This window comes from Zosterops lateralis (genome assembly GCF_965231275.1).
Source record: "Zosterops lateralis genome assembly, chromosome: 30".
In the NCBI taxonomy this organism is placed as follows: Eukaryota; Metazoa; Chordata; class Aves; order Passeriformes; family Zosteropidae; genus Zosterops; species Zosterops lateralis.
The window spans coordinates 2,553,178-2,568,552 of NC_139790.1; the positions used below are offsets into that span (position 1 = coordinate 2,553,178).

A 15,375-nucleotide genomic window follows, 5' to 3' on the forward strand; every position below is an offset into this window, starting at 1 on the left:
TTTCAATGTCACTGGGACAGCTCTGGATTACCTGGCTGTGCCCATCTGGATGTTTTTTGTCTCTGGGACATCTCTCGGTTACCTGGCTGTGCTCACCTGGATGTTTTTGTGTCTCTGTGATATCTCTGAGTTACCTGGCTGTGCTCACCTGGATGTTTTAGTGTCACTGGGACAGTTCTGGGTTACCTGGCCGTGCTCACCTGGGTGTTTTAGTGTCCCTGTGACATCTCTGGGTTCCCTGGCTGTGCTCACCTGGATGTTTTAGTGCCACTGACAGCTCTGGCTGTGCTCACCTGGATATTTTAGTGTCTCTATGACATCTCTGGGTTCCCTGGCCGTGCTCACCTGGATATTTTAGTGTCTCTATGACATCTCTGGGTTCCCTGGCTGTGCTCACCTGGGTGTTTTTTGTCTCTGGGACATCTCTGGGTTCCCTAGCCATGCTCACCTGGGTGTTTTTGTGTCTCTGTGACATCTCTGGGTTCCCTGGCCGTGCTCACCTGGGTGTTTTATTGTCACTGACAGCTCTGGCCGTGCTCACCTGTGTGTGTGTGTGTGTGTGTGTCCCCTGCAGGGCCCGGCAGGGAAGGCTCAGAGACCCAAGAGTTTGCAGCTGGGGGACTCGAGGCTGACCCTGCTGCAGGGCCCCTCTCTCCAGCCGTGCTCCTGCAGCCCCCCGCCCATCACCCCCAGGACCCCCCGCACACAGAGTGAGTCCTGCTGGGGGATTTGGGGAATCTCTGGGGAAGGAGGGAGGAGATGCTCAGAGTTGGGTCTCAGGGCTGTGGGAAGTCTTGAAAATCAAGATTTATTCCATTGAAATATATTTAAAATGTTACTGGAGGTCAGTGGTGGTGTTCTATTTTACAGATGGGGCACAAATAATGGGGATTGAAGCCCCTCTGGAGCTCCCAGTTATCCCCAGTGCATTCCAGTGCCTTATATTTTTTCCCTTTATATTTTTTCCTCTTATATTTTTCCCCTATGTTTTTTTCCTTATATTTTTTCCTTGTATATTTTTTCCTCTTATATTTTTTCCTCTTATATATTTCCCCTTATATATTTCCCCTTATATTTTTTCCTTTTTATATTTTCCCCTTATATTTTTTCATTCTATTTTTCCCTTATATTTTTCCTGTTATATTTTTTCCTCTTATATATATTTCCCCTTATATTTTTTCCCTTATATTTTTTCCTCTTATATTTTTTCCCTTCTTATATTTTTTCCCTTATATTTTTCCTTACATATTTTCCTTTATATTTTTCCTTTATATTTTTCCTTCTATTTTTTCCTCTTTTTTTTCCCTTATTTTTTCTTACATATTTTCCCTTATATATTTTTCCTTATATATTTTCCTTTATATTTTTCCTCTTATATATTTTTCCTCTTACATTTTTTTCCTTATATTTTTCCTCTTTTTTTTATTAATTTTTTTTCATTATATTTTTCCTTATATTTTTTCCCTTATATTGTTTCCTCTTATATTTTCCCTTATATATTTTCCGTTTTATATTTCCCCTTATATATTTTTTCTTACATATTTTTCCTTATCTATTTTTCCTTATCTATTTTTCCTCTTATATATATTTTTATTATATTTTTCCTTATATACCTTTTCCTTATGTTTTTCCTCTTATTTTTTCCTCTTATTTTTTTCCATTTTTTAAAAAATATATTTTCTATATATTTTATTATTTCTCCTGTCTGTTTTTGTTCCCAGGCTCCCCCTCCCTGGCGGCTGACGGGCTGAGCACTCCTCCTCCCCCTCCACCCAAGAGCAAACCCTACGAGAGCAGCACCCCCAGGAACTCGCTGGAGGTGAGAAAACAGGACCTGAAATGGGAATTTCTGGGTGGGATTTTCTCTTGGGGTGGTGCTGCTTGAACCCTGTCCCATCATTCCACTCCCTGAGACCACTAAAGAAGGGAAAAAGGGATTATTATTTTTTTTTTCTTCTTTTTTTTGTGTTTTCCATTTCTTCAGGTGGCTCCACCACTGCCCAGCAGACGTGAGGCCAAACCTCCCCCTCCACCTCCCAAAACCAGGAAATCCAGCGTGGTGTCCTCAGAGCAGTGAGGATTTGGGATTTCTGCCTCCCAAAAAAACAGAAAATCCAACTTTTGGTGTCCTCAGAGCAGTGAGGATTTGGGATTTCCATCCCCAAAACCAGAAAATCCAACTTGGTGACCTCAGAGCAGTGACTGCAATGAGAGGATTTGGGATTTCCACCTCCCAAAACCAGGAAATCCAGCGTGGTGTCCTCAGAGCAGTGGGGATTTGGGATTTCTGCCTCCCAAAAAAACAGGAAATCCAACTTTTGGTGTCCTCAGAGCAGGACCTGCAGTGAGAGGATTTGGGATTTCCATCCCCAAAACCAGAAAATCCAACTTTTGGTGTCCTCAGAGCAGTGAGGATTTGGGATTTCCATCCCCAAAACCAGGAAATTCAGTGTGGTGTCCTCAGAGCAGTGAGAATTTGGGATTTCCATCCCCCAAAACCAGAAAATCCAACTTTTGGTGTCCTCAGAGCAGTGAGGATTTGGGATTTCCATCCCCAAAACCAGAAAATCCAACTTTTGGTGTCCTCAGAGCAGTGAGGATTTGGGATTTCCATCCCCAAAACCAGAAAATCCAACTTTTGGTGTCCTCAGAGCAGTGAGGATTTGGGATTTCATCTCCCAAAACCAGGAAATCCAACTTTTGGTGACCTCAGAGCAGTGAGGATTTGGGATTTCCATCCCCAAACCAGAAAATCCAACTTTTGGTGTCCTCAGAGCAGTGAGGATTTGGGATTTCCATCCCCAAAACAAGAAAATCCAGCATGGTGTCCCCAAAACAGGGACTGCAATGAGAAGATTTGGGATTTCCATCCCCAAAACCAGAAAATCGAACTTTTGGTGTCCTCAGAGCAGGACCTGCAGTGATGGTTTGGGATTTCCATCCAGCCTGGTGATCCTCCCCTGCCTCTCCTGGATTTTTCCTGGGAAATCCCACAAAGGAGCTGCTGTTGGGACTGGATTCCCTGCCCTGTGTTTGCCCACACTAATCCAGACTTGTCCCCACTGGAATTTTGGAATTCTCTCCTCTCCTGTTCTTATCTGTCCCAAACTCGTCACTGCTGCAACCCCAGCAGCTCCTTCCCAGTTTAAACTGGGAATCCTGGGCTGATCCCACTGGTCCTGCCTGGGCCAGGGGCTCTGCTCACCTTGTGCTTTGATTCTCATTTTGTGCTTTTTAATGCACAAAACAAAAAGAAAAAAATCCCTCCTGTGGATGTTGGAGATGACAGAAGCTGCACTTTGCCAGGGCTGGGCTGGTACCAGTTAACACACACCAGAACTTTACTGGGACCAGTTTCATTGACACCAGAACTTTACTGGTACCAGTTTTATTGATACCAGAACTTTACTGGTACCAGTTTTATTGACACCAGGAATTTACTGGTACCACCTACATTGATACCAGGAATTTACTGGTACCAATTTTATTGACACGAGAACTTTACTGGTACCAGTTTAATTGATACCAGGAATTTACTGGTACCAGTTTAATTGATACCAGAACTTTACTGGGACCACCTACACTGATACCAGGAATTTACTGGTACCAGTTTAATTGATACCAAAACTTTACTGGTACCAGTTTTATTGACACCAAAACTCTACTGGGACCACTTTAATTGATACCAGAATTTTACTGGTACCAGTTTTATTGATACCAAAACTTTACTGGTACCAGTTTTACTGACACCAGAACTTTACTGGTGCCAGTTTTATTGATCCCAGGAATTTACTGGTACCAATTTTATTGATACCAAAACTCTACTGGTACCAATTTTATTGATACCAAAACTCTACTGGGACCAGTTTTATTGATACCAAAACTCTACTGGGACCAGTTTTATTGATACCAAAACTTTACTGGTACCAGTTTTATTCATACCAAAACTTTACTGGTACCAGTTTCATTGATACCAGGAATTTACTGGTACCAGTTTTATTCATACCAGAATTTTACTGGTACCAGTTCCACAAACAGCTTGTGGCCTCTTTATTTCTCATCAATATTGATGAAGATTTTTTTTGTTTTCTCTTCTAGGAATTTTTTTTTTTTTTTAATTTTCTCATTTTTGCTTCTGATGATCCTGTAGAATTTGGGAAGAGCCACTCAAACCCTGCTGAGGGTGTTGTTGCTGACAGCAGGAAATGCAATTATTGCTGGGCTGGGGGTTCACAGCCATCACTGTGTGAAATGGGTTCCTGACCTCACTGAAAAACCGAACTTTGTTAAACTCGATGAAAACTTTTCTCAGCAAAGGCTTTTCCAGGGAAAACAAAAAACCCAACCCACCCCCAGGAGGGTTTTGCACAGACTCAGAGTTGTCATTTCCTTTCACTCTTCCCAATCCTTTTGCCACCAGTGTTGACTGCAGGACGTGCTGTGCCTCCTGCCCAGCTCTGGGAGCAGATTTTCCTCCTGCAGAGCCATCCCAGATTTCCAGCAGCAGCAGCTGGGAGGTGACAGAGCAGTCACATCCCATCCATCCCCAGCCCCAGAGCTGCTCCTGGGGGAAACCTCAGCATCCTCCTGGACACCCTGGCCAGGCTTTTCCTCCCTCCCTGGAGCTGTCAGCTCCTCCTTGTGTTCTTGGACACAGAATCTGCTTGACTTGAAAACCTCTGGGTTTTCTTGTCTTGGCATTTTCTACCCTCTTTCCTTCCTTCCTGCTGCACTTACACCGACCCCAGATCCTCTAAAACTTCACTTTGACAACAATTTTTACACCAACTTCTGCTCTGGGCTGGGAGTTTCCCTGCAGGCAGAACAGCAGGATGTGGTGTGAGCTGGCTGGAGTCCATCAGAGCAGCAGAAATGTTAATTCAGGGCCTTTTCCCCCCTCTGCCCCTGAGCTCAGCCCCGGGTTGGGTTTGACCCCTGCAGGGGCTCAGCAGGAGCACAGGAGGCTGATCTGGGGATGGTTTTCCATGGGTTTGGTTCTGAGTGACTTTGGGATCCTCTTTTCCAACCTTTTCATTCTTCTTTAACAACCTGAACACCTGGAGGTGACTTTGGGATCCTCTTTTCCAAACTTTCCATTCTTCTTTAACCACCTGAACCCTTGGGGGTGACTTTGAGATCCTCTTTTCCAACCTTTTCCTTCTTCTTTAACCACCTGAACCCTTGGGGGTGACTTTGGGATCCTCTTTTCCAGCCTTTCCATTAATTCTTTAACAACCTGAACCCCTGGGGGTGACTTTGGAATCCTTTTCCAACCTTTTCATTAATTCTTTAACAACCTGAACCCTTGGAAGTGACTTTGGGATCCTCTTTTCCACCCTTTTCATTCTTCTTTAACAATCTGAACCCCTGGGTGTGACTTTGGAATCCTTTTCCAACCTTTTCATTTTGCTTTAACAACCTGAACACCTGGAGGTGACTTTGGGATCCTCTTTTCCAACCTTTTAATTCTTCTTTAACAACCTGAACCCTTGGGGGTGACTTTGGGATCCTCTTTTCCAACCTTTCCATTCTTCTTTAACAACCTGAACACTTGGAGGTGACTTTGGAATCCTTTTCCAGCCTTTTCATTAATTCTTTAACAACCTGAACACTTGGAGGCACCTTGTACATCCAGTTTTTTTTTTTCCTGTAGAAGGGAAAATCCTTCCATGCACAAAACACTGACAGGAGGAGGAGAACTGACTTTGGGAAGAATTTCCCAGCTGATTTTAAACCAGTTTTTTTTTTTTTTTTGGCTCTTTTACTCAAGGAGGTTTGGCTTTGGCTGCATTTTTATTGCAGTTTCAGATGAGGATTTCAGACAGAATCGTTGAGGTGTCAGTGGTTTATTTTAATTCCTTTTCTTGGTGGGAATTGGTGCCATTTCTGCCTTGAAAAATTCTCCTTTTACCCCTGGGTTTGTTTTTTTTTCCTTATCCCAGTCTGGAACTGGGACAGGGAACCCTCTGAACTGGGAGGACACCAAAGAGTTCAAATTCTCCCTTCCAAAAAAAGCCTCATTTGGGGCATTTTCACTGCTAAATTTACCATGAATGGATCGAAATTTGGGTGGGGTTTTTTGGGGTTTTTTTGTGTGTTTTTTGTTTTTGTGGGTTTTTTTTTGTTTGTTTGTTTGTTTGTTTGGTGGGGTTTTTTTGTTTGGTTTTTTTGGGGTTTTTTTTTTGTTTGTTTTTTGGTTTTTTGGTTTTTTGGTGGGGTTTTTTGGGGGTTTTTTTTTGTTTTTTTGGGTTTTTTTTGTTTTGTTTTGTTGTTATTTTGTGGGGGTTTTTTGTTTGTTTGCTTTCTTTTGTTTTGTTGGTTTTTTGGGTTTTTATTATTATTATTATTTTGCGGGGGGTTTTTTTGTTTTTTGGGGTTTTTTTTATTGTTATTATTATTTTGGGAGGGTGTTTTTTTTGTTTTTTTGGGGGTTTTTTTGTTTGTTTTGTTTCTTAATTAAAAATGTTGTCACGCTGTGATAAATTCCTTTTAAAAAAAATAATAATAATAAAAATGTGTGGCAGCTTCTAATCCACATCAGGGGCAGAGGGGACCAGGCAGCTTTGCCTTGCAGGGGATTTTTATTTTTTTTATTATTATTATTCCAAATAATTCCAGAAGGAGCAGCTCTGGCATGTGCAGAGGGATTTTTTGGGGTTTTTTTAGGGAATCTGCATCTCATAATCTCCCAATCTTTGCTCCAGACTCTGAGTTGGATTTCAGACAACACCCCCAGATTTTCCTCTCCTTATTTATTTTTTATCGTTGTAAATGGAAAGAATAACTTGAAATCTGTAATTTAACTAATTTTTTTTTAATATATATATATATATAGTGAAAACATTCCTGACCTGCTTCTGCTACTTTCTCTTGATTATTTTTATTTTTTAATTAAAAAACTTGACCTTATTTTTATTGCTGAAGACCAAATGCTTTGGTGGATCAGGGTGAGATTTTTCCAAAGGCTTCACCAGGGAGGAAAAAAAATAATAATTAATGTGATTTTATGGTACAGGATTCACCAGATTCTTCTCCCTGAACATTAATTAAACACCTGAACATTAATTAAAGCACCTGGACATTAATTAAGGCATCTTTAGGGGCTCCTCAGGGGAGATTTAACCTGATTTTTGGGTCTTTTTGGTGCTGATTTGGGTTTTTAGCAGAGGTGGAAATGCCTCACAAACTCCAAAATTCACCCCAATGTTCATCTTAATTCTTCTCACTGAGGTTTTACAATTTGCTTTTTCCAGGGAGGAAAAAATTAACAATTAAATGTGATTTTATGGCACAGGGGTCACCAGATTTTTCTCCCTGAACATTAATTAAAGCACTTGGATATTAATTAAAGCACCTGGACATTAATTAAACACCTGGACATTAATTAATCACCTGAACATTAATTAAAGCACCTTTAGGACACTTTGGGCAATACAAAGGTTCCTTAAGGGAGGTTTAATCTGATTTTTGTGTATTTTTGGTGCTGATTTGGGTTTTTAGCAGAGGTGGAAATGCCTCACAAACTCCAAAATTCCCCCCAATGTTCACCTTAATTCTTCTCACTGAGGTTTTACAATTTGCTTTTTCCAAAAACTGCACCAGGGAGGAAAAAATTAACAATTAAATGTGATTTTATGGCACAGGGTTCACTAGATTTTTCTCCCTGAACATTAATTAAACACCTGAACATTAATTAAAGCACCTGGACATTAATTAAACACCTGGACATTAATTAATCACCTGAACATTAATTAAAACACCTTTAGGACACTTTGGGCACTACAAAAGGTTCCTTAAGGGAGATTTAATCTGATTTTTGTGTATTTTTGGTGCTGATTTGGGTTTTTAGCAGAGGTGGAAATGACTCACAAACTCCAAAATTCCTCCCAATGTTCATCTTAATTCTTCTCACTGAGGTTTTACACTTTGCTTTTTCCAGGGAGGAAAAAATTAACAATTAAATGTGATTTTATGGTTCAGGGTTCACCAGATTCTTCTCCCTGAACATTAATTAATCACCTGAAAATTAATTAAAACACCTTTAGGACATTTTGGGCAATACAAATGTTCCTCAAGGGAGGTTTAACCTGATTTTTGGGTATTTTTGGTGCTGATTTGGGTTTTTAGCAGAGGTGGAAATGACTCACAAACTCCAAAATTCCCCCCAATGTCCATTTGATTTAATTTTTCTCCCTGGGATGTGTTTTTTCTGTGAATTCAGGAGGGTTTGGGTGTTTTGGGAGGAGTTTTTGTGTGTCCTGGAATTGGTGGTTTCATTTTTATTGTAAACTCATTTTTGCACGCTGAAAATTTGATTTTTTTGGTGGGTTTTTTTCAGTCTTTTTGTACCTGAATCAATAAAAAAAATCCAGTTTTAAAGTGGTTTTGCAGGGAGCAGGAGCTCTGGGTAAACTCCACTGTGATTCACTAAATCTGTAAAACAAGGTGTAAAAATTCTCCTGGGTTTTGTTTTTTTATTATTTTTAAAAATATAATGACTGTTGTAAAGTTTGTAAATATATTTTTCAAATAAATGTAGTTTTTATGAACCAGAAAAAAAAAAATAAAAAAAGAAGCAGTGAAAGTCTTTCTTCCTTGGACCACTGATGGGCAGGAGAATTAATTTAAAGTAAATTTAAATTTAATTTAAATTAAATTTATTCTTTAAAAATAAATTAAAAACAAAAAAAAAAATTTTAAAAAAAAATCCCACTCTTTTAATGCCATTTCAGAATATTTATTTATACATTGATCCAAGCAAAGAACAATTTATTTTAAATAAATCCAGTTTTGGCTCCATTTTGGGGTTTAAATCTCCCAAAATCATAATTTATGTTCACTTTTCCATAAATCAAATAATCTGCACAAAAAATAATAATAATAATAAAAAATCCCACTCTTTTAATGCCATTTCAGAATATTTATTCACACATTGATCCAAGCAAAGAACAATTTATTTTAAATAAATCCAGTTTTGGCTCCATTTTGGGGTTTAAATCTCCCAAAATCATAATTTATGTTCACTTTTCCATAAATCAAATAATCTACACAAAAAAAAAATTAAAAAAAATTTAAAAAAAAATTCCACACTTTTAATGCCATTTCAGAATATTTATTTATACATTGATCCAAGCAAAAACCAATTTATTTTCACACAGTTTTGGCTCTATGGCTCCATTTTGGGGTTTAAATTTCCCAAAATCATAATTTATTTTCTCTTTTCCATAAATCCAATAATCTACACCAAAAAAAAATTTTAAAAAAAAATCCCACACTTTTAATGCCATTTCAGAATATTTATTCACACATTGATCCAAGCAAAGAACAATTTATTTTAAATAAATCCAGTTTTGGCTCTGTGGCTCCATTTTGGGGGTTAAATCTCCTTTTTTCTGCCTTCTCCCTCCAGCAGCCTCTCCTGTAAACACAACAGCAAATCCCGGTTTGAAGGACGGGGAGTGATCTGAGGATGGAATTTTGGGTGATAAAAGCAGAGGGTTCAAAGCCTGGGGGGGTTTGGTGGGGATGGGCTGGGGGAGGTTCTGGGTTTGTTCTCTCAGGTGCCTCAACCAGGGCGGGTTGTGTTCCCTCCCACCTTCCCCAGGAAATGAGGAGAAATTGGGGTTTTGCCATGGGGTGAAACATTTTCAGTCATTCCCTTATCCTTCCTTCCTTCCTTCATTTCTCTTTCTTTCCTTCTTTCTTTCCTTCTTTCTTTCCTTCTTTCCTTCTTTCTTCTTTTTCTTTTTCTTTCTTTCTCTCCCTCTCTTCCTCTCCCTCTCTCTTTCTTTCTTCTCTCTATTTCTCCCTCTTTCTCTCTTCCTCTCTCTCTTCCTCTCTCTTCTTTCTCTCTCTTTTTCCTTTCCTTTCCTTTCCTTTCCTTTCCTTTCCTTTCCTTTCCTTTCCTTTCCTTTCCTTTCCTGAAATTTCCTTTCCTTTCCTTTCCTTTCCTTTCCTTTCCTTTCCTTTCCTTTCCTTTCCTTTCCTTCCCTTCCCTTCCCTTCCCTTCCCTTCCCTTCCCTTCCCTTCCCTTCCCTTCCCTTCCCTTCCCTTCCCTTCCCTTCCCCTTCCCCTTCCCCTTCCCCTTCCCCTTCCCTGTTTTATGTTCCTGAGGCAGCTCCAGGCATGTTTTGTTGGGAGTGGGAAAATGTGAAAAACTTCATTGTTTTCAGTGTTATTGAGCAGCAAGAAATAAGAAATGGGATCAGGGGGTTTTGGGGATTTGGTGCTTTCAGCTCTGCAAACACAGGCCCAGTTTTCCCCCAGTGAGCCAGGACTCATGTCAAATATCCTGGCAATTGTTCTGGGGTGTTTTCCTGACTAACATCATCTCTAGAAGTAAAAAACAAAATAATACAGTTAAATTCGTGCTGCTGTCTCTGCACTGTGCCAGTAAAGTCCTGTTATCACTGTGGGTGCTGCTGGAACCATGGCCCACGATTCCAATACAAATAGGATTAAAGAGGAGCTAAAATCATATTTATTCAGGTTGTTTTTGTATAAAAATCCTGGTTTTATGAGCCTTTTCCAGGCCTGGCTGCTCAGTGAGAGGCTGCAGAGGTTTTCCAGCACTCAGAGCTTTGGGGTTTGGCTTTTTTTGGGCTGGCCCAGGGACAGTGCCCAGCCCATCCGGGCTCCTCCAGGGGCTGCTGGGTGAATGAAAATCCCATTTTCTTTCCATTTCCCCAGAGTGAGACACAAAACCCCCATCACTCACCAGGGTTTCCTGCAGCCCCCCGAGCCTGGGGCCGTGCTCTGAGCCCGGGCACTGCTGCACCTCCTCCAGTTTCTCCAAATCATTGGCAATCTGGAATTACAAAGAATTACAAATGTGTGACAGACAGTGGTGTAGGTTATCACCGGGTAGAAAGTTTTGTAGTTTTGGAGTTTTAGGATGGAGGTGCAAGGGGAGAAGATGGAGGAATTAGGGGGGAATCCTGAGTTCTTCTTCTTCTCCCTTGGCCTCCATTGTCTGCAGTGACGTGGGCACAGGGGAGTTTGAGGGGATTGGTTTAAAGTAGAGATGACCCTTCTAGTCCAGGCACCAGGCATTGGTATGAAATTGTAAATAATAACCACATAATTATCTGTATAAAGGCAGAGTGACCTCCCATCACAGGGCAGTCCCCTCGTGTCCGAGCTGCTGTGAACACCTTGGCCGGACACAGAGAATTGTAAGATAAGAATTAATAAACAACGTGAGAAACCAAGAAAACCAAGACCTTGAGACTCCTCATCCTCCTCACGCCGAGCACAGACCCAAAGCTTTCAGAGGGCAGAGAGAACAGAGAGAAACAGACCATCTTCTGAGGTGGTGATGGCACAAGGTGGTTTGAGGGGGTTGGGTCAGAGTAGAGATGACCTTCCATAGATATTGGGCATTGGTATGAAATGGTGAATAATAATTACATAATTATCTGTATAAAAGCAAAGTGACCTCCCATCATGGGGGAGTCACCTCATGAACACCTTGGCCGGACACAGAGAATTGTAAGATAAGAATTAATAAACAACGTGAGAAACCAAGAAAACCAAGACCTTGAGACTCCTGTTCATTCTCACACCGAGCACAGACTCAGACTTAAAACCTTCAGAGGTCAGAAAGGGAAAACCACTCCCTCCAGCCCACCAGAACCACCAGCCTTGAAATCTCGGGTGGGGAAAGAAACATAAAACCCTGAAGAAACATAACCCCACCTCCTGGAGGGGTCCCAGCAGGGCCTGGGCGCTCCTCTTGCCCCCCGGCTGGAGGCCAAAGGACCAGTGCTGGGCCAGGCACAGCCCCAGGCACAGCACACACAGCACCACGGCCAGCACCAGCCTCCGGGCCTTCTCCATCCTGCCAGAGAGGAAAAACAACAAATCATGTCTGTAGGAGCATCTGTGGACGGCAGGGAGAGGGAACTCTGCAGAGCTGAGATATTCTAGGAACCCATGGGGTTATTGCAAGGGTTGTGGGTTAAAGGGTCTTGCCTGGGCTGAAGGGATGCCCCAAAGAGAACGAGGTGTTGGGAAAGATGGGACAGGAAAGGCTTGTGGGTATGATTGCCTAGTGAGAAATACTGGAGATGTAAAACCTGTGAGTGAAATAGAAATGAAGAATGAAATAGAAATGAACTGGAGATGTAAAACTTGTGAGTGAAATAGAAATGAAATTCAGCTCTGAGATGTGATCATGGCAGGCAGGAGGACGGGGATGAGCTGGAGATGGGTGGAAGGACAGAAAACAAAAGGCCCCAAGGGTGCAGCCCCTCTCCACCCTGCCAAGGCATCAGGGAAAAGGTGGATAAGAAAAGTCTCTTTAGAGTTTAGAATACAGGATGATGTGGTGATAGAGCAGTTCTCATGGGCTGCAGGCAAAGTCTGTAGGGTTTGTATCTCACGCTGGTTGGTCACTATTAGAATTAGAATTAGAATTAGAATATTCAACACAAAAGGAGATAAAATGTATTGTAACAAGGACCTCACTCTCTGACCTCTGCACTCTTCTTACCCCTCTTACCCCTCTTAGCTCTCTTACCCTCTTTCTCCCTCTCTCTTTGGGGTTCCCTCCAGCCCAGGCTGGTGGCTGAAGGCAAAACCCTTTTTACCCACGACCCTTGTAATAAACCCACATATTCTAGAATATCTCAGCTCTGCAGTTCCCTCTCCCTGCCCTCCACGGATGTTCCTGCAGAGAGAGAGAGAGAGAGAGCGAGAGCAAGAGCAAGCAAGGACCTTGTTCCAATCCATTCTACCTCCTTTTGTGTTGAATGTTCTAATTTACAGTGGCCAAAACAGAGATACAAAACCTACAGACTTTGCCTGCAGCCTATGAGAACCGCTATATCACCATATCACTCTGTATTCTAAATTCTAAAAACTTTCTCCTCTACCTTCTCCCTGATACCTCGGTGGGGCTGCACCTTTGGGTCCTTTTGTTTTCTATCCCAAACCCATCTCCCAGTTAATCACAATTTTCCTGCCTGCCATGATCACGTCTCAAAACTTTCATTTCTATTTCACTTACAGGTTTTATATTTTCAGTATTTCTTGCCAAGCAATTATTTCTATCAGCTTTTCCTGCCTCACCTTTCCCAAGACCTGCCTGGTCATTGCAGCTCCATTTGTGCCCAAGGAGGGATGGAGATGAGGAATTTCTGGGTCACAGAACCAGAGGAAGGGGCTCAGGGGGGTTTGTGGAATTCCAGCTGCTGGCCCTGCACAGACACCCCCAGAAATCCCTCCCTGTGCCTCCTCCATTCTGATCTGCACCTCAGCTGCATTTGCAGCCTCTCCAAGCCTGGATTAGCTCACTTGAAAGAGACTGGACATCTGAAAAAAAAAAATTTTGGATGAGGATCTAAATGAGGATTTGTGAGTCCCAGGCGTGTGTGGAGCTCAAAGGTTTCATTCCCTGGTGCTGTTTGTCGGATTTTTTCAGCTGGTTTCTGCTCTCATGTCCCTGCTCTGTAAAAACTTCCCTTTGCACTCTCTCCTAATCCAATTTTTTGTTTTATTGGAGCATCTGCCAGCCCTGGATAAATCCAAAGGGAGTGTGGGATGTTCCAGCACGTTACCTGCTGCCCCAGGGAGGTTGTGGAGCGACTCCAGCAGTTCTTCTCCTCTGGAAAATGCCTGTAAATGTTCTCTCACCTCCCTTTTTATACCCAAAAGGACCCCAGTGCCACCCCTTTCCCAGCAGGAGATTTTTATTTTCCACTTCTCCCTCCCAGGCAGCAATTTTGGTGTTGCTGTTTCAGTGAGCACAAAGTAAAGCCCATAATTGGGACACCCCAGTGCAGCAATTAAATTCAGCTTTTTCCTCCAAGAGCCATAAAAGTAACAGCTTTGCTTTTAGGAGGGTGTAAAGCCCACTGATCCTGCTGGGAATTCCAGGAGCTGCTCTGTCACTTCTGGTTTTTCAGTGAAAGTTCTTGGGTGAGTTTGAACTTGTTGGGGCTGTGAAATGGGTGAGGAGGAATTGGGCTCAGTCTGGGAGAGTCCTGGAATGGTTTGGGTTGGAAAAACAACTTTAAATTCATTTATTTTCCCTCCTGCCATGGGCTGGGACATCTCCTCTGTCCCAGGGTGCTCCAAATCCCACCCAGGCTGGACTTGGACACTCCAGGGATGGAGAATTCATGATCCAGGAACCCCCAGGGATGGAGAATCCAGGAAACCCAGGGATGGAGAATCCACAATCCAGGGAACCCCAGGGATGGAGAATCCACAATCCAGGGAACCCCAGGGATGGAGAATCCACAATCCAGGGAACCCCAGGGATGGAGAATCCACAATCCAGGAAACCCCAGGGATGGAGAATCCACAACCCAGGAAACCCCAGGGATGGAGAATCCAGGGAACCCCAGGGATGGAGAATCCATGACCCAGGAAACCCCAGGGATGGAGAATCCAAGACCCAGGAACCCCCAGGGATGGAGAATCCAGGGAACCCCAGGGATGGAGAATTCATGATCCAGGAAACCCCAGGGATGGAGAATCCAGGAAACCCCAGGGATGGAGAATCCAGGAAACCCCAGGGATGGAGAATCCAGGAACCCCCTTGTGCCCATCCTCATTCCTATCAGACAAGAAGGAAACAACTCTTGGTGCACAAACAGGAGCCTGTGGTTGCAAAAGTGCCCAGAGCAGTTTGAAATCCTCCTCTTTAATATTTAAATTCAGTTCTTTGCTCTATAAAATGCCAAATAGGATTAAACTGGACGAGTCTATGATGGTAAATAAATGTACTTTTTTGACTCCATGGAGCCTCTGGGGGGAAAAGGATCCCCAAATCCTTTTTAGAAAATCCTGGAGTGACAGGGACAAGGGGGAATGGATTTAAACTGACAAGAAAAGAGGTTTAGGTCAGGGAGAAATATATAATTTGGGTTTCTAGAACAAATATATAATATATAATATATAATATATAATACATAATATATATTATATTATATAATATATACAAATATAATATATAATACTATATATATTATATAATATACAAATATAATACAGAATATACAAATATAATATATAACATACAAATATACTATAATATAGAATATACAAATATATAATTTGGGTTTACATTAGGACAAATTCCTGCCCTGTGAGGGTGAGGAGGAATTCAGGGCTGGAATTCCCAGATTTGCTGTCCCTGGATCCCTGGCAGTGCCCAAGGCCAGGCTGGATCACCCTGGGGCAGTGGGAAGTTTTGGGGATTAAATTGATGAATTTATTACCTAAACCATTCCATAATTCCCTGTTTTTCAATCTTGGGAGATTTATAAAGATTTATTTGCAGTAATTTTGATTGCAGAAATTGTATTTTCCCCCCTCTGCCTTGCTGTGTGTTCTGTGCCACCTCCACATCTCCTGTTCCCTGTTCTC

The 15,375-nt window shown here is 42.0% G+C and overlaps 1 protein-coding gene across 1 annotated transcript in view; it reads left to right on the forward strand.

The window, feature by feature from the left end:
* Positions 1–2,258, forward strand: part of DOCK5 (dedicator of cytokinesis 5) — a 102,551-nt gene extending 100,293 nt beyond the window's left edge. The window contains exons 50-52 of the mRNA XM_083880582.1: positions 575–710; positions 1,722–1,819; positions 1,985–2,258. Of these exons, the coding sequence (XP_083736708.1) occupies positions 575–710; positions 1,722–1,819; positions 1,985–2,077 (327 nt within the window). The 3' untranslated portion in view covers positions 2,078–2,258. The remainder of the gene's footprint in view (positions 1–574; positions 711–1,721; positions 1,820–1,984) is intronic.
* The last annotated feature ends 13,117 nt before the right edge of the window (positions 2,259–15,375 follow it).